Source organism: Prunus persica, chromosome G3, assembly GCF_000346465.2.
Source record: "Prunus persica cultivar Lovell chromosome G3, Prunus_persica_NCBIv2, whole genome shotgun sequence".
NCBI lineage: Eukaryota > Viridiplantae > Streptophyta > Magnoliopsida > Rosales > Rosaceae > Prunus > Prunus persica.
Genome location: NC_034011.1, coordinates 25,424,941 through 25,446,841, shown reverse-complemented (window position 1 = coordinate 25,446,841; position 21,901 = coordinate 25,424,941). Strand labels below are relative to the sequence as shown.

Sequence of the window (21,901 nt, the reverse complement as noted above, 5' to 3'; positions counted from 1 at the left end):
TGCCTACTTCAAATCACCATTTTGTTATAAAACTTTGTTAACTTGCCTAACCCACGTCAACTTTTAAACTATTTTGTTATAAAACTTTCATTGGTCTTCTGAGTTGTTTTCATTTCTACTGTTTTTCGAGTTGGAAATAGAAGAACGATATCTTGAACTAAGACCTTATTTTTTTTCAATCCGTTTTGAATTTCCTCAGATTCAGAATACACTTTTCCTTTTGTGTTTGTAAAGAGATTTTGATTAGAGAAAAAGTTAATCGTAAATATTTGAACGAGCGAAGGGCATTCTTGTAAGATTGGTCAGGACTTCTTGTAATCTGCTGGCGCAGCTGAAGCCACGAGTGGTATGAGAAAGCAAGCGTGCAGAAAGCTAATCCCTAATCGAGGGGTCCGTTACGTTTGCACACACGAGAACCACGTGAAAACAGGCCCTATATCTCTGTTTGCTGGGTTCGATCAGGCTTCGGTCCATTTTTCCAGTCACGCTAACCCCCTGTTTCTGTGTGACCCAGATTTAGCTTTTCTATTTTTTTAAACACCACCACCTCCAAAAACTTTTTTTTACCAACGATAATCTAAACTACTCTAATATACGAGAATGGAAACTAAAACATGAGTGCAAACAGACAAGCTCACTGCTGTGGCTAACTAGCATAAGCCTCGTCTGCACCTCTGGAAATATTTGAATCTCTCTCTCTCTCTCTCTCTCTCTCTCTCTCTCTCTCTCTCTCTGTGACATTAGTAGCCTAGTCCAATAATATAAACGTAATGTCTACTGCATCCATGTATAACATTTATACAATAAGATACATCAAAATACCATGTGCCAGATCCTTTTTCCAGAGCAGAACAAAATTCTTGATGAAGAATAACTACACTTGTAAGCTATTACTTGTAAAATATTTATCACACTATGTTACATTGAAAAATTATAGAACCTGTTCTACAAAAAAATTAATATTCGGGTGCAAAAGAATAATGATGCAGTAATGCCTGCAAAATGCTGGTATGAAACTGCAAGATGGACTTGAAGATCTTAGGATTTGTTAAAGCTCGTGCTTTTCTGCTATTTGACCAATTTGTTACACTTATAGTGTGTTTATGAAGGTGGGGGAAGAAAAAGATCCTATCTATGACAAGATCAAGAACATTAATTAAAATACCTTTCTACGAAATTATCATACACCAACCTTATATACACAACAATGGCTCCTAGGCCAATCTTCAGAACTGAACACATAACATGTCCCGCCCCACTGTCTTCCTTCTCCAGTCTCTCAGAAATCGAGTCGATGACACCTGTTGCAAAAGGGATGGGTTAATCTCACTCTCAAAACTTGTATACCAGTGGCGGAAAAGAAAAGGCATCTTTTCAAGAGTTTCAAAAGCGTTTATCTTATGTCTACCTTTGGCTTCCCAATCGCAAAGTAATTTCCTTCTAAAGCTATTATGAGACTGATAAGAATTTGTGGAACCGCTGTACTCTCAACTGATCACAGTATGGTGATCTGGCCCCAGATGGATTTCTCCTTTTCCTTCTCATACGGAAGAAGTAATCTTCTGTGTCCAGAACATAAGAGATCTGCCACATGATACTTTCATGAATAGAACTTCATGGAAAAAAAAAAAAAAAAAACATGCATGTAAACATATGCATATACGGTGACTAGTGCTTGCATTGACTTTGCCCCCCACCCCCTTCTCCCAACCACTAAAAAACCACAAAAGAGAAAGGGAAAAAATACAGTTTCATGGTTTTGATTTCGTTTCTTCATCGTACTCTCTCTAGCCACATCACTGAATGGTTATCATCCAAAGTAATTTTTTTTTTTTATCGAGAAAGAAGGTACTTCGGATCAAACTCAAAAAATAGGAAGTGCACAGATTAAAGGCAAACACCACGAAAAATATAGTACAACTGAGCCGAGATACCTTGGATGAGTTGCACGCTATCTTGCACTCTAAACCATTGACCAACTGAACATCCTCCATGGCCCTGCAGAAAGCAGAGGATTCATCCTGCCCTGCATATTTGCGCTTGTTTCTGCACAAATAGATTGATCAGCAAGTTAGGAATTAACTAACAAAGAAGTTTCAGAAACTTTTAGCACATTTTATACCACACGGCAATTGAAACTGCGAGAGAATTTACATAAAACTTTTCTTGCCCAAAAAACACAGACCCAAATAAATCCACTGGCAGGCCCTGTACTTCAGAGTCTGTCACGTTCTTCAAGAAGTGTAATAATTCTAGCTTATGTCAAAGCTTTTAACATTAGTTTGGCTTTTATTTAGGTGCAAGAGACAGATAAGGGTAAAACGAACGAACAAACAAGTTAAATGGTTAAAGCATGGATCGAGAAAACTTTAGGCACAGATATGCAATGTAAAATCTGAAGAGTACATTATCACCTCTGAAGAGTAATGCCATGCGGCTCCTTCTTTCCAGGAAAAACTGGCAGAAAATCATTGTGTAGATAAGATGCAAAATTAGGTTCCATAGAAACGGCAAACACCTCTGGCTTTTCACTCACACTGTCCATCAGCTGGATGGACAGCCGGGAGGGGGCTGAAAACTGCACAAATAAATTAAAGGAAAGTAAATAACAAAATCAGAGACTTTTCAAAAAGTTCAATTTACAGTCAAATAAATTGGAAGTGTCCAAGAACTTACAAATTCCAATCTGTAAATGTTCTCCTCATGAAGGAGGACACGTGCATTTTCATAATAAACAGAATCTATCAACTTCTCAGTTTTGCGGGATTTTTCATATTCATATAATTGAAGAAGCTTATTGTCCATCTCATCAGCTGCAACGGCTTGAAGCTGCATGAAGAACCACAAATCAGAACCTTAACAGAAAAAGCAAATAGACAAATTATTTTAAAGTCAAAACACAGAATTTCAAGTGAGCAAACCTGTTTGACAAATTTATATATTAATTTGTCCAATGTGAATAATATATATGACTGGTTTCCAATAATTGCTCGGCATTCATCCTCAAATTTTGCATTATCAGCAGATCCATCAAGCAAACTGTATAGAGCACTCATAAATCTGCACAATAGAGGAACAAATATAACGCAACCGAACTAAAAATGCTTTCAGCAGTTGTGCAGTTCTAAATATTATCTTTTTAAAAGATAAGAGGCTCCGCAAAATACCTGGCATACAGATCCGGAGAACTGCTATCCTTTGAACTTCTCCACTTCATTTCTGCACCTGTTGAACTTGTTTTTGCAGATGAAATCCTTTCATATAGAATCTGGCAAAACCAAATAAGTCAAGCTTTATATGTAGTAGTAAATAAATAAATAAACTAACTGCAAACAATAAAAGAAAAGGTGGCTCTTTACTTGATGAAGCCTATAAAGCACATAGAAATTATCATTCCCGTAGAAAACACGAGAGTCTTTCCTTTCTTCAAGTAAAGCAGCTGGCACATGCTTTGCAACAGGCTTCACAGACAAAAGAAAACGTTCTGACAATTGCAAGGACATTCCATCTCCTCCAACAAGGTGCCCATCAGCCACCCCTTCAGCCTCACCTTCACTCTCAGCCTTACCATCAACATCATCATGCTCAGCATCTTCCTCCTCACCTTGCTCTTCCCGAGAACATTCATCACCAGCTGTCTCACTGCCAGAGGCATCTTCACCAGCCTCAGAAACATTTTCACTGTTCTCATCATCAGCATCTGCATCATTTTCTCCAGCATCCTGACAAGTGTCTTCCCCATTCCCAGATTGATATTGTCTACTTTCTACATTATGGTTGGTCTTAGGCATAGCTTGCACCCCAGCATCCCCAGAGACAACAAAGTTATCCTCCCCAAAATCACCAACTGGTGATAACTCCCCCTCTTCTTTTTCAATTTTGGAGGGCCCAACGGACACTTCATGACGACTGTTAACTTTAGTGCTTTCTGGAACCACTCCATTAGCAAATGAAGCGGATTTTGCAATATCAACGCCCTGAAGAACCAAACAGAATGTGAGTATGTAATGCAAAACCAAACGGTAATATCAAACCCCGGCAAACCCTAACAGATGCCAATATTCCAGACTCGTACCTCTGGTGAAGGAACGACATCAGCATTTGCTTTCTGTAAATGGTCATTGTCACTAATGGAGCCACCAGGTCTTGACGTGGTTGCAACACACCCTTAAATTCAAAACAATCTCAGTATTGCAGCATTATGATAACTCCGCAAAGTAAAATAAATCTTAATATAACTAGCTCAAAACAATCAGATGCCAAAACTAATAGGGAAAAAGAAGAATTAAATTCAGAAAAAGCATACCTGATGTCACTTCCAAGCTGGTTCTGCCATGCTTATTTTCTGCTCCAATTCGATATGATGGTTGACTGGGTAGCCGTCCATTATCCATGTTGGTAACCAGATACCTTTTATCAGAGAGATCCATATTCTTCTGGTCTTTCTCTAGTTGAATATTATCACATATGGAATCGTTCTTACGGACACGCTCTGCATCGCAACTACCATCTTCTTTAGCTAAGGTATCCCCATTAGCCAAACTTTCCACTTCTGCTAAAGTATTTTCTTCTTCAGTACCCACAGATTGAGGCTGTTTAAGATTCACCATAGCAGTATCCCCACCAGGACTTCCATCACTTTCTCCTATGCTTGATGCAGTATAATTCATAGTACGATTCCTAGTTTTATCAGCATCTTCATCATCCTCTGAACCATGAGGTCGAGAAGGAACACCCAGCATTGGCTCCAAAATCGTAGTATAAAGTCTCATGGCCTTATTTAGCTGTTCTTTCGTTGAGAAAACCTCCTCGCAAGAATATTGGACAAGTTTATACAAGTCTTCATGTATGCTGATATCAACGTATTCATACTCCACATGTGGAACTACAGATTGCCTGTTTCCAGCAGCAACAGCCAGAAGGATATCATCCTCTATCTGCTTTTTCTCTTTCAATTCCTTGATCTCAGCTACCAAAGCTGTTCCTCAATAGGAGTAGAATTAGAACAGAGAAACAATAATTGAAAACCCATAGAAACATACATGCTCAAGAAAACCAATCTTCAATAGTAAATTACTTACATTTGCTACTCAAGTTCTTTGAATCTTGTTGCTTGAAATAGAAGCTCCTGTGATCAAGTGATTTGTAATGGTTTTTCGCATATATATCAGCCCAAACCTTGTTAAAATCTGATCTACACCTTGTCCATTCCTCTTGTTTCTGCTTTAGGCGAGTTAATACGACAGGCAAAGCCAGAGTTGGATTTTTCCGCAGTATGTCCATCACATCAAGACCATGGTCACCATATAAACGTTCAATGCACCTTAAGTTTAAAGCTGCAATAAAAAGAATAAAACGAAAAAGGCCAATGCAGTTAAAACAAATAAGGATAAAGCTCAAATTCCAGAATAAATACTTGACGTTTAATTGCTTCTTAATCAACTTTTAGATACAAACCAGTGAAGTGGTCTTCGATATGGATTGGACTTTCCATACTGATCTTATTTTCATTAATGCTGTTCAGAAGTTCCTCTGCTCGCTTAGCGGTTGAGCTCACCGACTCTAACAACATATCCAGCTCAAACCTAAACTTACCAATATCAAAACCAACATTAGTTTCCAACACAGAATTAACATATCCAGCTCCCTCCAACCCAAAGAAAAATGAAAAACAACTTAAAATGCACCATGAAGGAAATGTGATTACAAGATCAAAAGAGATCTACATAAGATCCTAGTTAGTAGAACATGTATCCATCAAAATGATCATGCAAGCACACTTGAATACCAAAATGTATAGTTCTGACAAAATTACATGTTCGTTTGTAATCTAACATGAAAAACCAAATGAGACTTATACCAAATATTACCTATCATCTTCACATCTGAACAGACTTTCTTCATACTGATTTCTGCGCATATGTTTAAAAGAGTAGTCTTCACTTCCTGAAGTCACGGACACCCAGTGGTCATTCAAAACCTGGGCACCAAGTTCTGATCTCTGGCTTGCTGAAGGTATTGGATACTGCAAAGTGACAAGCAGCAATGAGTTAAGCATCAGACTAAGCTATATAGTATTTGAAACACAAAACCTATGACATACATCTTCAGGCAGAAGCCGATAGCTTGGAGTACAACGTTCACAGTTAGAGAGATCTAGCTCTTGAATAGATTTTGCCCAATACTTCTCCCTGTATCTTTCCTTTTCTTTAGCTCCCTCCATTTCACGTTTTTGCTCTTTATCTTTCTCCTCTACCTTCACCGATCTGGATAATTGACCATCACTATTCAGAGATTCTGCAATCAACAGGTTACCCATCAGAATTCTCAAATTACAGATGCAAACAAAAATTCAAAATCACATGGCAGCTCAAATTATGCCATTTAGAATACAAATTATTCTTCCCAATGCAGATAGTAGAGGAGCTGAAAACTCAAATTGTCCAATGAGAAAGAGACAAAGGAAGAACCAACACATACTTCTACTCATAACACCAGCAAGGAAACCATCTGCAAGAATAAATTCAATCAGATACAATCCTAAAGGATAAAATACCACAAGAAAGCAACTTAAAGTGATAGCAAATTTGACATTTACCTATATTCTCACAGCGCTCCAAAAAATCATTAAATTCTTCCATAAGATCTGGATACTTTCCCAATAAATCAGTCACCTGAGACAGACAGAGTTTCCAAAAAATGTCAAACTAGAGGCAATAGCATCAAGTAGTCAATATTTTATCCCATTACATTTTTAAAGAAAGATATAAAGCGTGGTCATCATAAAGTGTCCTTTGTCCAGTATCCCCTAGCTCAAAGAGTAAGCAGACAAAGCTTGACTTTAGAAGTGTCGGTTAACTGCTGAAAATGGTGTAAGACATACCAAATTCTGTAGATCATTCCTTTTAATTATTCCATTGCTATAAATGTGAAGGCATTTCAAAAATGCTTGGTAGTCTTCTTGACTGCACAACCTCTCCTTCACTTTCTCACAGAAAATGAATCCCTGGCTGTACATGCCTGGCATAAAAATGAGAGACCATAAGCAACACTCGCTTAAAAACATCATTACTGAATTTTTAAAAGCTTTGAAACACCACCATGCAATTATCTGCCAAAGGTTAACGCAAGTAAGCAAAGCAAGGTGCATCCTTTTCCCCAAGGTTTGAAAATCAGATATTATGATAGAAGTTTAGGTTTTCCCAACACTCAACGGGAAAAGATTACAAAGCCCATTGTGGATCAAACAATATTCAATCAAGACATGCCTAATGACCGACTATTAGACCAAGTACCAGTTTCACATAATGCGTCTCTTTCTCCCAACAGGATTTTACCCTTACACGAAAAATAATCAAACAATGTGAATAATGCTAGTTTTATTTCAGATGGTTTCATCGCCTAAAATACATCAATGTTGAAAAAGAAACATTGCATTTCCTAATTATTTGGCAACACGACTAACAAAAAAATTGCCATTACCATGAGAAACGCATATTGCAATCTCAAAACAAATTATAACTTTTTTTCCATCTAAACAACCAGAGAATGAAACAATACTACCAACATGAATGTATAAAATTGAAATGGTTCCATCAGAACTCACTCTTTAAGGAGTCTTTGTCATCATAAGGAGCAAAGTTAGCAGTCACCCCAAAACCTTCAACCTTCCTGGAGGACTTTCTTTTCTCAGGAAAACGCTGCAATTTGTAGTCCCTATTGTTATCATTCTCTAATTCTCTATCATCATCGTCCCGATTTCTCCTATCCCTGCTCTCCTTTTCACAACGTTTTCTGTGCTCCTTCTGCACTTTCACCATTCCTTTGTCATCATCGAGCTCAGGACGATCAACACTGAGATCACGATCGGCATGGGAAGGAATGATCCTATCCCTCCTACGTTGCTGTAGAAAAATGCCAGGCCCCCATTACATATCACTAACTAATACAGAAACATAAAAGCTTAAACATAGAAAAACTAATGCAAACCTTGTCCATATGCATTGGCCGAAATGTGGGTGTAGCAGAGCTGCGCTCATTGAAACGTGGAAATGAAGTGCGGCCATATTGAGCATGATGTGCAGAAGCTGCTGCTGACGCATCAGGTAAAAATCTGGTGAACTCATCAAGCAAATCTGGATGCTCATCAAATAGAGCAGCAACCTGAAAATTGATATAACCTACTAAGAACATAGGGAGTAATACTCTTTCAGAGAAAAAGAGCGTAACAAGAGATCCATTATATCATCAAACGCCACACGTGAAAATTACACATATTTACCTCACTGTAAACCTCATTTATGTCCTTGTGCTCCTTTCGATACATGTTAAGTATATCTAGGAATGACTTATAAACATGATCATCGTTTTGGAAACGTTTCTGTAGGACAGAAATCAATTAATCAAAAGAGCAACTAACAAACAGTCATACTAGTTATTAAAATAAAATAAAAAACAAAGATATTCACCTTTATCTTGTTTACAAAACTGATAGCTTCTTCAAACTCAACTGTCTTTTTTGGTGGAGTCTCATCTTCATCGAGGGTTATCTCATAACCCTTCGGCAAGAAGGTATTAAAGCCCAAAATTAAGTTGTTATGCCCTTTAAATAATTCCTTTACTCTTGCAATGACACCTGCTGTGTCAGTTCTGAAATAGACAAAGACCGGAATCCGTCAGCAGCAAAATCAACTAGCCATTTATTACAAGAGGAAAAAAGAATAATAATGGGTACATTGAGATACCTTTGAGCCTTGAAATCCTTCATGACCTCAAGAAACATATCATATTTTTCTCTTTGGTCTTGAAACATTTCCTTTACTTCTTTGAGATATGTTAGAGCGTCATTGGTTGTCAACTTCTGTGAAGCACCTCCTCCTCCCATGGCCCCTCCTCCACCTACTACAACGCCCCCTCCACCACCTCCTCCCCCCGGTACTTGGGATTGTCTATTGCTCCATATCCAACAAATGATTATAAACTCAACATATAATTATAAAATAAATACTGTAAACCATAACACAATTACACAATACATACAATTCCTTCCTATACCCATAAGCTCTTGATAAATATTTGCTAAATGTAGTGAGGTACAATAACAAAAGGATAACATATTTCCAAAACGAAAACGGTTATCATTCTCTTGTACTATTTTCCCCAACATTCTGTCCACCAAATTTATCGTAGCCCTAGAAGTAAATTGTACAAATATTCAGCATATGATTTCAATTTCCTAAAAGCATATCTGCTTGAAACAATATACCTAACAAAATCTTAGAAAGCTCTTCAATTTACCTTTGAAAAGGGAGTTATTACTCAGTTCAAGTCTAATAAATAACAAACCCCAAACAAATTGAAGAAATTCCAGGATCAAGCATGACCAATCAAATCCACTGTAGGTAAAAGAAGTACACAATACGACGACATAATGATCAAGTACACTGTATTCATAAACAAAGGAACAGGGCCGAATCTAACACTGGCATGAGAACAAATTGCAACAAACCAAACAAAACTGAAGCAATCATGCAATTGAAGAGTGAGAAATCATGCTGCAGAGGAAATTAGGAGACTTACGAGTCCCCGCGAGAAGAACCAGAGGGTCGTTTCATTGCAGAGCCAACGACAAAATCATCTCTCACTCTCTTCATCTGTGCCAAACAAGAATCACAAATCAGCAAATTGTTAAAGAGAGAAGGAAGAAAACAACAACCAACAGCCATTTGCAAAAAAAAGAAATTGTTGAAGAGTTACTTTTCTGCAGGAGATTAGTGAGCAGATCTCCGGGGAAGAGAGGGAAACAGTACAGGGGTTTGATCGCGCGCAGAGGAAAAGAGATAGAAATTAAAAATTGAAAAATAAAAAAGAAGAAAGAAAAGAAAAGAGAGAGAGAGAGAGTGGAAGAAGAGGAACAATGGTTGTGATATCTTCTTCTTCTTCTTCTTCTCTTACGTTGGGAAGTGAATTTTGCAAGAGAGAAGAGGAGAGAGAGACGAAATTTATCGTCTTATTTAGAAAACAGAAGGAGGAGGAAACTTTGGTACGTGGAACTGCGGAACTAATCCGAGAATTCGAAATGGTGAAGAGAATGGCTTGTGTTTTGGGGTTTTGTATTGCATAGCTTCTCCTCTCTCATCACAGCCTCCTCCTCTTCCACTTAGCGAAACTTTACAAAATTAAAATCAAAATTAAAAATGTTTTGTGCTAGTATATTTCCTATTTCGTTCGTTTTGGACCGATCCATGGGCCGGATTTGGACAGCCCATTATTTTTTTGTCTCATAAATACGTAATGTGCCCTAGTTCCTACTTAACATTACTTCAAATAAATAAAGGATCATAAAAACAATGAAATTTCTTGGATAATAAAATGGGAGATTCACTATTATACCCAATATGGGGGCCCAAATTATAAAAATATCCTATATAAAATGGACTTTAGAAACACACCCAAAGCCCATTTACAACATAACAAAAAAGCTTTTAACTTCTTATAAATTACAAAACTGCCATCAATTTCTTAAAACAAGCCCAACCCCAAAATCTCATAAAAATACCCAAAGCACTCAATAGGGCATCAAAGTAATTTAATAATCAATATTAAATTCAATAAGGCCAGCTATCATTTTTTGGGTCTTTTTTGGGTTTGTTTATAGGAATTCAATTGTGTAGGGTTTATTTATAATATTAGTGCTAGAAATGGGTATATCACTAAATATCTCTAATAAAATATGGGTTGGGTTGATGAGATCGCAAAAAGTTGGACCCAAATGAGGGCCTGTAATTTTATTTTTATTTTTATAATAATTTTTAACTCAGACTTGAAGATCTCATCTTAGGAATTTGGAAATTGAAAGTGATTTTAAAATTTTAATTCAAATCATCACAACGAAGATTTCGGTTTTTGAGTCCATTCAAACTATTGTTCAAGATATTTGGAATTTATTTCAACAGTTTGATCATATTCAACTTCGACATATTTTATAGAGAATTTAATCAAGTTGCTGCCCTTTTAGCTAAGAGAGGCCAGAATAGTTTGTTAGATTTGATTTGTACGATTGTATTTCAAACAAATAAAATAAAATAAATGTTTGTCTTGTGTGGAGCAAGTTTTACGTTGTGGGTCTAACTTTGCTCTAGACTGACCCGCCAGCCACGCAAATACGTAGGTGACGCAAGTGGTGCCTTCCTTCTGAATGTGGTAATGCAGTCAACTCTGAGGTATTAAAGTAAATTGTAAAGTACTGTAAAAAAACATGCAAAAAGCAGGCCGAGAAAAAGGACAAAAGAAGAAAAGAATAACCCCCACAATGATAAAAGATATATAAAGCGCGAGGGATATATATTTGAGTGGTTACTTAGTAATCAAAATTTTGTGTTTGGTGGCTCCTCTCCAATTTCGTTTGTATATAAATATAAAATTAATTAATTCATAAATTCATAAATTTTAATATATTTATGATGTTATAGTTATCGGAAGAATAATTAAGAAGAAAGCAATTAAAAAAACAATCATGTTAAAGAGACTAAATTTATGCTTCAAATTTGAGTCCCAAATGATATGGCACCTGCCATATCATACATATTTAATCTATATATATAAAGCAAAAGGCAGAGAATGGTGAAACATTCAAAATACCAGAAAATGCCCTTGGTTAATGCAAATATTAAGAATTGAAATTATTAATTAAATGAGGATAATATGGTAAATTCACAATTTTTCATATTTAAAAAAATTAAAAGAAAAAGAAAAAGCAGATAATGGATCCTATTTTTATGGAACACAACTACCCATTATCTTTTTTAATTCTAAAATAAATTTACTTATTTTTTTTTAAAAACCTATCGCAAGCGCGGAAGCGCGTGCAGAGAGGCTAGTATATATAAAGCAAAAGACAAAGAATGGTGAAACATTCAAAATACCAGAAAATGCCCTTGGTTAATGCAAACATTAAGAATTAAAATTATTAATTAAATGAGGATAATATGGTAAATTCACAATTTTTCATATTAAAAAAATTAAAATTAAAAGAAAATTCAGATAATGGATCCTATTTTTATGGAACACAACTATCCATTATCTTTTTTAATTCTAAAATAATTTAAATTTTTTTTAAAAAAACCTCTCGCAGACGCAGAAGCACGTGCAGAGAGGCTAGTACATATTTAATTAATAAATTCCATCTTGGATTGTTTTTATTTTTATTTACTTTATGGAGAAAATGAAAAAACATAAACTTAATTAAACCCTACAATTTTTTATCCTAAAAAACCTACTACTAGACCTAAACCATCAATCTGTCGTCATATCCTTCCACGCCATGTTTATTGCTCTTTCTTCTCCATCTTCTCCCCTTGTGTTTTTTATTTATTTTTATTTTTTCTTCATCTAAGGGTTTTTTTTTCCTGCTTTTTCTATGATTATGCTACTTTCTATAAATAAATTTAAAAAAACATGAGGGAATGAGAAGAAAGAGCAGCAACATAGTAGGACGGATATGACGACAAATTCATGGAGTAACAACCGAACCACATTTCCGTTTTAAAAGTCTCAAATTCATATAATTGTTTCCAAGATGATGATGATGATCAGAGCCAACAATGACACAACGACAAGCTAATTGTTTAGAGTTGTAGTGATTTTAATTAATTAAGTTTTAATTGTTTAGATTTCAAGGATTTTGATTAATTAAGTTTTGATTCTTTTAATTTTCTTTTTAAAGTAAATTAATTAAATTATAATATAAGTTAGAATTGGTTATTTAAATATTTATGATATGGTATGTGCCACATCATTTGGAACCCAAATTTGGTACACTTAAGCTATTATCATAAAACTAAAACAAAAATCTTGAAGTGAAAAAATCGATTTTTAAATTCAATTGCTACTATAAGGAAAATAAATTAATTTCATATATACTTACTTGAAATGAGTATGATAATTATTTTGATACGTGATTTCTCGGTGTTTCATTACCATTCCAAGTAACTAACCAAGCCATAAAAGAAAAGGAAAATTTCCAAGAATAATACTAGTCTTTATTTTTGTTCTATTAATAGACTATAAGGTTACCAACTAGTTTTTCATTCAATAGTAGTTGTCTTCACTTATATATATAATTTTGAATATGGGTTATTTACTTAAATGATCCTCAAATTTTTACCCGAGTTTTATTTTGCATTTTGAGGTCCATTTGAATAAATAACCCTTTTAAATATTATAGTAGATAGAAAAACCAAAGCATAAAAACTTTGTCTTTCGTTACTTGGTAAAGGAGGGAACTTAGGTACGTGGAAGGAACAGAGGAACTAACCCAATCTGACAATAGCGACTTGTGTTCGGGGGTTTCATTTTGGATCCATAAATGGGCCGGGATTAGATGATTTCTCATGTTGGCAAATATTGGCAAGGTAAATTCGGCCCAAATGTAACCCTCCTCCCCTTCTCATTTTCTCTGTCTCTCATATTATTTTGTTTAACCAAAAGAAAATTATACAATTGGGTAATCAAAAAACTAAGATTTATAAGCACAAGGTTGCCCAATAAAGCACTATGCAATGTTCTCTAAACTCCTACTAACATGAAATAACGACAAATTTGTACCGACAACCATCTTTTTCAATAAACGGTCTTACATGTGTTTTTTATACTAAATTCGTCTGATGTCGATGATGACTTCTTAGTTTTGGAACTCCATCATAATTAATAGTGTACTTTGTCAACATGTTGCCTCCTCCTCCAATGGATCCTTATCTCCATTCTCCTTGACCTGCAATCTACAATACGGGCATGTTAGGTTATATTTGCTCCACCAAATCTTGAAACATTGAGCATGAAATGGTTCACTCTCGTTTGTGAGTGATTCTAGATTAGACAAAAAACACTTCTATGGCGAATTAATTCTCCATATAATCACTTTAAGTGGTTTTAAGTGATATGGAAATGCTTCTCTCCAGAATCACTTAAAATCACGTAAAGTGATTATATGGAAAAACACGTGGAAGGTGTTTCTTCCCATAAGTAATTCTATTACTTTAAGCACTTCTCCATATAATCACTTTAGGGGCTCGTTTGGGAGTGATTATGAATATGCCAATATTAACTTCTCCATATAAAAGCACCCCTTACGTGCTAAATAATTTTTTAAAGTTATCTAAATCATATTCAACCCAAAAGCTCTATAAAATATCCATCCATTTATGTGAAAATATTCAAAAAAATAAATCACGGAGTAATGAACAAGAATTAACCCAAAAAAATAGAGTTAAACCATTCTTTAACACTTATGCAGGTCCAATTTTAAATCTTTATGGTTGAAGGAAAAACCAGTTTGAGTCCAACAATACATGAATAGTTGTCTAAAGAACTCAATCACTCAAGCCCAACATCCTCAAGCAGATATTGCAGTCCTCCTTGTTGTCCTCCCAATACAAAAAATCAATAACAATGAAAATAAATAACAAAAGCTTTATGCTTATTGAAACATGGAAATAAATAATATTTCATGATAACAAAAATTCCCCTACTTTCATATTGTGGAGATAACTTTCGTTTTTATTATTTATTTCATTTTGAGATGGGTATATTTGTTTATATAATTGTTATAACATTTTTTGCGAAGAGTTATGTTATTAGACTGTGAATTTGTATCACAAGGTTATAACAAAAACTAGAACTAAGACGGAGGATTGGGTTTGGTTTCAAGTCAAATCAACACCTCAAAAATAAATCCAGAAAACAATAATAGAGGGCTTGGTTAAAGCATAAAATCTGAAATATAAAATATATACTCACCCCTGTATTGTTTACAAACGCGATAGCAGCTTCATATCAACTGTCTGTTTTTGCAGCGGCGGAGTCGCATCTTCTTCCTCAGGGATTATCTGATAACCCTGTGGCAGGAACCGATTAAATCCCAAAATTAAGTGGTTGTGCCCTTTGAATAATGCCTTTACTCTCGCACAAACACCCTTCGTGTCGATCCTGAAAGAAACCAAGAAATATATAAACAAGCCATGGCAAAAAAAAGAATAGTAATGGGTACGTTGATGTACCTTTGAGCCTTAAAATCTTTCATGATTTCAAGAAACATGTAATATTCTTCTCTTTGGTCACCACCCACGTCCTTGAGTTGCTTGATAAACAACAGAGCATCAGTGATCGACATCAATCTCTGCGAAGCACCACCTGCTCCTCCTCCGCCTCCTGGTGTCTGGGATTGGCCTTTGAAATTAGTGAGCTGATCTCCAGGGAAGAATGGGAACTCGTTAGGGTTTGATCGCTGACAAGGGAACTGACTCGTGTAAACTTTGAGTTTAATAATTTATGCATTAGAGCATGTGAGTTGGGCTGATGCTACATCATTTTAGTAAAAAATCACGGACTCAAGTCAAGGCCCACCTAGAATTTGGTCAAAACGGCCAGCTAAATTCGGCCCAATTGTAGCTATATGGCTTTCTTTCTTTTTTGTTATTGCCTTTTCAACAGTTTTTTTTCCCCTTAGTCTAACGATACTTCTCTTCTTAACGTTATAACATGTCTGAAGTTTAAGTCATGCATTCTGCCCTAGGCGACCAAGTCGTCGACCCCTAAAAAGCACACTGCTTCAATCCCGGCACCCAGGCAAGGCAATTATGCAAATGATGTATTTTCTTGTGGAAATGCTTGTGTTAGCAGTAGTAGTAGTATACAGTGTCAACTGGAAGGTCTACGTGCATCAGTTTCTGGAAAATAATTATACAATATTGCCTTCATCATGCTTTCTAGTTTTCTAATACACTTGTACGTACTACACATAAAATACCATTATTACATTTAAACGAAGCGCTTTTGCAACATCAAATGCCATGCGATCCTCACTCCTCATCTGCATGGACCATGCATAATCAGGATATGGGATTGTGTACTAGTACTCCTACTATAACTATTTTAGGCCTTCACCACCAAGCATTTCCATGGCGGGAAAGAACAAAAAGAACAAAAGGAAATTATTTTTTTAAGGCGGGGGTTAATTTCATTACAATTTAGTGAACACTTTGAGTGGGCCCGGTCCTCTGGAGGCTGACCAGTGAGTAATACGCACCGGCGGGCCCCTTACTCAAAAGCGATGAGTGGGTCCCTTTCTCCACAACCTTCCCTTTATCAAGCACAGTGATAAGATCACAGTTTTGTATGGTACTTAACCTGTGGGCCACCACCACGCTCGTCCTCCCCACCATCACTCTCTCTAGAGCATCTTGCACCACCTTCTCTGACTGACTATCAAGCGCGCTGGTTGCCTCGTCTAACAGCAAAACGACGGGGTTTCGCAATATCGCTCTGGCTATGGCAATGCGTTGCTTTTGACCCCCGGACAACTGTACACCTCTGTCTCCGCACCACGTGTCGTATCCGTCTTTGAGCCCCGCGATGAAATCGTGAGCGTTGGCTGCCCTCGCAGCTTCCACTATCTCCAATTCGTCAACTTTATCCGACACGCCGTATACAATGTTCTCGCGTATAGTCCCGGCAAATAACGTTGGCTCTTGGCTGACCAACGCTATGTGCTTTCTCAGTGATCTAAGGTGATAAGACTTCACATCTCGACCGTCGATTTTGACTACCCCTTTAATTGGATCATAGAATCTCTCGATTAATCCAATGATGGTTGACTTGCCTGACCCACTTTGTCCCACCAATGCCGTTGATTTCCCAGATTCGATTTTGATCGAGAAGCCTTTGAAGATCATCACATCGGGCCTAGCCGGGTACGCAAAATGCACGTCGCGGAGCTCAATGTGACCCACTATTCTTTTGGGCTCCAGACCTTCGGGATCTTCGGGTTCGATCTTCGTGTATCGGTCTAACACGGCGAATACGGACCCCACAGCATCCGAGCCTTTGGCGAGGTCCGTGGTCATGCTACCGGCATCCGCGATGACCCTGCCCGTGCTTACCAAGACCATGAAGGTCTCAAAGAGCTGTTTTGCATGCACATAGCCCTTGGCGACAAGCTTGCCTCCGTACCAAAAGTCGAAGGCCCAAGTGACAGTCGTGAGGCTTTGAGAGCAAGCAAGCCCGATACCCGCAAACCATGACTGCCGGATGCTCTCTCTGCGGGGGCCTTCTTGCGCCTTTTCGAGCATTTTCAATAGGCGGTCTTGGGAGGAGAAGGCGGTGATGGTTCTGAGATTAGACACTGCTTCGGCTGCGAGCTTGCTGCTTTCTTCTTGGGATTTTATGGCCTTCCTGGACATGCTTTTGAGCAAGACGCGCCTAGTGTAGAAGCACACAATGATGAGTGGCTGCACGGCTATCATAACCAAGGCCAGCCTCCATGCAATCACCAAACCCATTGTGCAGGCCACAACCACGGCCGAGATGGTTTGCACAACCAGAGCCATCCGATCACCCACCAAAGATCTCACCTACAAACAATAATCAACCAAAAATATCAATAAAAAAATTTGACTATGTAACATATCAGACTGTTAATACGTACCACATTGGCATCTTTGGCGAGCCTAGAGCAAATGGCGCCACTGGAATTCTCATCCTGATCAAACCAACCGACTTCAAATGTCAAAATCTTTGAGAGCATCCTCTCTCTAACTCTCTTGGTCAAGCACTCTCCCATGTAGGCAAAGTTATAGTGCTGGCACACATTGACCAGCAACGAGAAGATTGCCAACCCAAGAAAGCACAGCGCATAAGTCCTCGTCTTGGCCTTGATCTCATCATGGTCCGTCAAGAAATACACAGAAACCATGGACCCCATTGCAAATGCATACGCCGGCTGGACCGCACCAAACAGAGTCGCGCTCAAACACCCCAAAATCGCCTGCTTCCACTCCGGCAGGTTCAGAGCCAACAGTCTCCGAAACGACGGCACCGGCAGCTTCTGCTGATCAAACTCTTCCATATTCTCTTGATCCCCAGCGAGCGACGAGGCTCGTCCCTGAGCGAATGAGTTAGCGGAACTGGAACGGCTCACCAGGGAGAGCCTGCGACTGCTTGTGTTGTGAATGTCGTTTGAAATAGACGACGAGCCTAACTCTTCTGGTCCTTTTTGTTTCTCTGTTTGTTGCAGACGGACTAACGACGTGTAATGCCCGTCTTCGATCCGGGACAGCTCGCTGTGCGACCCGGTCTCCATGACCTGGCCGTTTTGAACGACGGCGATCACGTCGGCATTTCGGATGGTGGAGAGGCGGTGCGCGATGATGATTGTAGTCCGGCCGACGGCGGCTTTGTCGAGAGCTTCTTGTACGACTCGCTCGGATTCGGAATCCAATGCGCTTGTGGCTTCGTCTAGGAGGAGGATACGAGGTTTCTTGATGATGGCTCGTGCAATGGCGATCCTCTGTTTTTGTCCTCCCGACATTTGAACGCCCCTCTCCCCAACCTGTTTAATTAACAAGTTAATTTCTTTTTAGTACTGTAATTAAAAAATAATTACTGTATGAAGTAGTGTTAAAGATGATAATCATAATAATTAATAATTAATAGCAGAAAAAAAGAGAGACATATAGACAGCTGACACGCATCTTATTAAATCGGAGTTGACTGCAGAATAAACTAGTTGTTTATTGATAATGAATTACGTGAAGTGGTTAAAGACTGGTTAAGATGATAATAAAGTAATATTAGCATTAAGCATAAAAAATAAAATAATGATGATGATGATGTATTTGACGACTGTTGTAAATAGTGACGCGCATGCAGTGCAGTGGTATATTGGGTTTGTTCTGTTGCTACTTTGGAGGGTTGGAAGGGAAAGAAAGTGACCTTCATTCATAGCAAAGTGGGGGACAGAATTATCATACTTTGGATCACTTAGAAAATCTTGACGACACGCAGACTAAAATGGAAAGCAACAATTTGTCATTTGGTTAAAAGATGCGTATCATTTGCTAATTAAACGACACAATAATAATAATTAGACAAGTAATATTTTTACCTGTGTATCATATCCCTGAGGCAGCTGAGAGATGAAATTATGGGCATTAGCGGCTTTTCCAGCGTCAATGACTTGTTCAATTTCGGCATCTTCCTTGCCAAAAAGTATGTTTTCTTTGATGCTGGTTGCAAACAAAGCAGGCTCTTGGCTCACCAAACCCATCTGTGACCTGAGCCACTTTAGCTGGAGCTTATTTATGGCCACCCCATCAAGAAGAATCTCTCCACCAAGTGGATCATAAAATCTCTGCAACAGTGATATCACTGTGGACTTTCCCGACCCACTGCCGCCCACCAAGGCCACGGTTTTTCCCGCTGGCACTGTCAAGTTGAAGTCTTTGAAGATAATGCTTTCGGGTCTTGATGGGTAGGCGAATTCTACGTGCTTGAATTCAACTTCTCCTGATACTTCCTCCAAAATCTCACCTTCCATGTTGTCTGAATCAATCTTGGGGATCCTTCTTATCACTTCCATTATCCGCTCTGCTGCTGAGCTTGCTTCTGAGAAGTACTTCAAGTTTGATAAACCAGCACCTAGTGCTCTGTTCATCAAGAACAAGAGAATTAATTAATCTAACCATGCATTAAAAACATCGAATTTCTGGGAAAGATTAAAACTTTCTTTGTAAAATTTACTGGCTTTTTTTAGTGTTCTTACAATCCACCAACGGCTATGGAAGCACCAACAGCAAAAACAGTGCCTCCCTGAGCACCGTGGTACATGACCATTCTGCTACCATAATATGACATGAAAGACCAAATGGCGAAGACGACGCCATTGCTTCCAATGGCCAGGCCTTTAGCCAAGCCCTGGTTCAACCCCAACTTGACAGAGCCCTGAAGAGCTGCAGAGAATTCTGAGATGGTTTTGTTTTCTCCGACAAAGGCGTAAACCGTTCGGATAGAAGATATTGCCTGCTCTGCTATTGATCCAGCCTTGTTGTACTCTTCTCTAATCTGCCTAGCTAATCCCATCAAAGTCCTTCCGTACATTAAACCAGGAATTATCAAAAGCACCACAAAAGGAAAACCCACAATTGCTAGCTTCCACAGCATTATAAAGGCCGCCACATAGCTTCCAGAGAACATTGAGGCATTCATCAAAAAGTTTGGCAGCTGGTGGAGGATTTGAAACATGCAAGTTAATTAATTTTATAGATAAATGAAAATTCAAATAGCTGGTGGGCTAGCTTGTTCAAAATCAAACCTTTTCACTGAGGACATCTTGAATCACGAGGCTATCATTAGAGACACTTGTGATGACCTCTGAGGTGCTTGTCACATGCAAATCAAAGTAGCCCACATCTTGCCTTAGCACTGCTTTCAAATATCTGACTCTCATTCTAGCCGCTTGTCTCTCACCTGTTCTTGTCCAGCAATAACCCTCTACAAAAATGACACAAAAAGATTAGTCTTCTTAATTTCATGATTTTTCTTTTACAAAAGAAACAATCTTTGGTGAAACCCCACCTAGAAAACAACAAACAAATGATCCACAGGCCAAGTACAACAGCGCCACTGCATTCTGTCAACCCAAAAAAAACCAAACCCCAATTAGATTGATTTGTGCTTGCGTTTATGAGAGAGAGAGAGAGAGAGAGAGAGAGAGAGAGAGAGAGATTACCTTATTGATGTTATGCAAGAAAGCATCTTGAGCCGAAGTTGATGAACCTCCAATATTGTTCATCAAGCGGCTAGTGATCAACAACACCAAGGGCGTCGAGAAGCCATCACCAAGGGATCCAAAGAGCCCTAAGATCATGAAGCATTTATCAACACCATCAGCATGCATGAAAACGGACCGGATAGACCCAACTTTCTTCCTACTGTCCCGATCACTAGGAGGACCTTTAAGTCCCATAATTTTCTCGGCCTTTTCTGAGGAAAAAACCAAACAATCGTTTAGATTCTCAGACCACGTCCTTACGTGGTTGGTTTGGTTATGCCTCTTGTTTAGTTGGTTGCTTCCAAAACAAAGCCTCTGGCCTCAACTGCTGAGAACAAACGCATATGGATATGATGTGTATATATAGGTGTGCCAAAGGCAGAGAGAGAGGCTTACAGACAGAGGCAGCGAGTTGGTTGCATATGGACAGGTCTATTGTATTAAAATAAAGTTGGGTTAATGAAATGAACATGCGGCTCTGCTGATGGGAGAAGATCAAGGTTTGACTTCAAGGCTCTCTCTGCAAAAAGCGTCATTAATGACGATCGGTGGGTCAGTGGACCCAATCTATGACCATTTCCAACGCATAACTTAATCACGTAATTAACGAAATAAAAAACGGATTGCAGTACAGGATAATGGTCTCTCTCTGGTGTGTGTTTATTATTAGCTTCTGGTTTTGGCTAATTAGTTTCTTAATCTGGGAAGCTGGAATTGTCATGTTACTTTCAGCAGCTTGGAAGTTTGGGAGGTTCCAGTCTACTATATATATATATCATCTCCTTGTCGACAAATTAATATGTATATACCATTTGTGAGGTTCCAGTTCATGCAGATTTGGAGCTTTTATTATCCTGTTCTTTTTCTCTCTTCCAGTTCATCGAAAATTTGGAGCTTTCATATCCGAAGTCAAATCTCAATCACTAAATTTTCATTTAAACAGAATCCAACACCTTATTTTCTGCAAAAGGGGAAAAAAATATTGAAGTCAAATCCCAATCACTAAAATTTCATTAAAACACAATCCAACACCTTCTCTTCTTCAAAAGGAAACGAAAGAGTGAAAAATCTCTCCTTTTAGGTTACAATAATGGAGGGTAAAAAAAAGATCTTTCCTTTAAGAGAAGCATTAGATAACTTTCACAACACAAAATAGAAAGTTATAAAAGCTCAATCTACCGCTTTGTTTACATAATTGCAATACTTACATCATTAATTATATGTCAAACTCATCATAGGTATATATAATCATCGTATTTATGTGAGCACAACATGACACCTCCTTCAATAATCATC

General features: G+C 37.9%; 2 protein-coding genes and 1 long non-coding RNA gene across 3 annotated transcripts; all 3 read right to left on the bottom strand.

The window, feature by feature from the left end:
* LOC18784455 (paired amphipathic helix protein Sin3-like 2) lies at positions 820-10,159 on the bottom strand. The gene is made up of 24 exons (XM_020559291.1): positions 9,757-10,159; positions 9,580-9,653; positions 8,745-8,948; positions 8,469-8,649; positions 8,282-8,380; positions 7,990-8,163; positions 7,607-7,904; positions 6,884-7,020; positions 6,599-6,674; positions 6,481-6,510; positions 6,104-6,297; positions 5,871-6,025; positions 5,458-5,585; positions 5,082-5,336; positions 4,307-4,978; positions 4,076-4,167; positions 3,360-3,977; positions 3,168-3,268; positions 2,922-3,060; positions 2,677-2,829; positions 2,415-2,578; positions 1,935-2,046; positions 1,409-1,584; positions 820-1,301 (listed from the first exon to the last, which is right to left on the bottom strand). Exons 2-23 carry the CDS (start codon positions 9,651-9,653, stop codon positions 1,450-1,452), a joined length of 4,191 nt encoding a protein of 1,396 aa, XP_020414880.1. The 5' UTR covers positions 9,757-10,159; the 3' UTR covers positions 820-1,301; positions 1,409-1,449.
* LOC18784287 lies at positions 13,447-15,380 on the bottom strand. Its single transcript, XR_002270810.1, has 3 exons — positions 15,057-15,380; positions 14,797-14,985; positions 13,447-13,778 (listed from the first exon to the last, which is right to left on the bottom strand). It is a non-coding gene; the product is annotated as an uncharacterized LOC18784287 (long non-coding RNA).
* LOC18784408 (ABC transporter B family member 15) lies at positions 15,697-20,950 on the bottom strand. The gene is made up of 7 exons (XM_007217592.2): positions 20,564-20,950; positions 20,410-20,464; positions 20,147-20,325; positions 19,598-20,055; positions 18,941-19,481; positions 17,483-18,385; positions 15,697-17,408 (listed from the first exon to the last, which is right to left on the bottom strand). Exons 1-7 carry the CDS (start codon positions 20,798-20,800, stop codon positions 16,026-16,028), a joined length of 3,756 nt encoding a protein of 1,251 aa, XP_007217654.1. The 5' UTR covers positions 20,801-20,950; the 3' UTR covers positions 15,697-16,025.

Coding starts and splice junctions, on each gene's coding strand:
- LOC18784455 (XM_020559291.1), bottom strand. CDS start 9,653: ATGAAGAGAGTGAGAGATGATTTTGTCGTTGGCTCTGCAATGAAACGA. Junction 8,164..8,281: donor TAAATGAGGTTTACAGTGAG/GTAAATATGTGT, acceptor ATCAATTTTCAG/GTTGCTGCTCTATTTGATGA. Junction 3,061..3,167: donor TCTCCGGATCTGTATGCCAG/GTATTTTGCGGA, acceptor TCTATTGTGCAG/ATTTATGAGTGCTCTATACA.
- LOC18784408 (XM_007217592.2), bottom strand. CDS start 20,800: ATGGGACTTAAAGGTCCTCCTAGTGATCGGGACAGTAGGAAGAAAGTT. Junction 20,056..20,146: donor AAGATGTCCTCAGTGAAAAG/GTTTGATTTTGA, acceptor ATCCTCCACCAG/CTGCCAAACTTTTTGATGAA. Junction 17,409..17,482: donor TCGCCAAAGATGCCAATGTG/GTACGTATTAAC, acceptor TATTGTTTGTAG/GTGAGATCTTTGGTGGGTGA.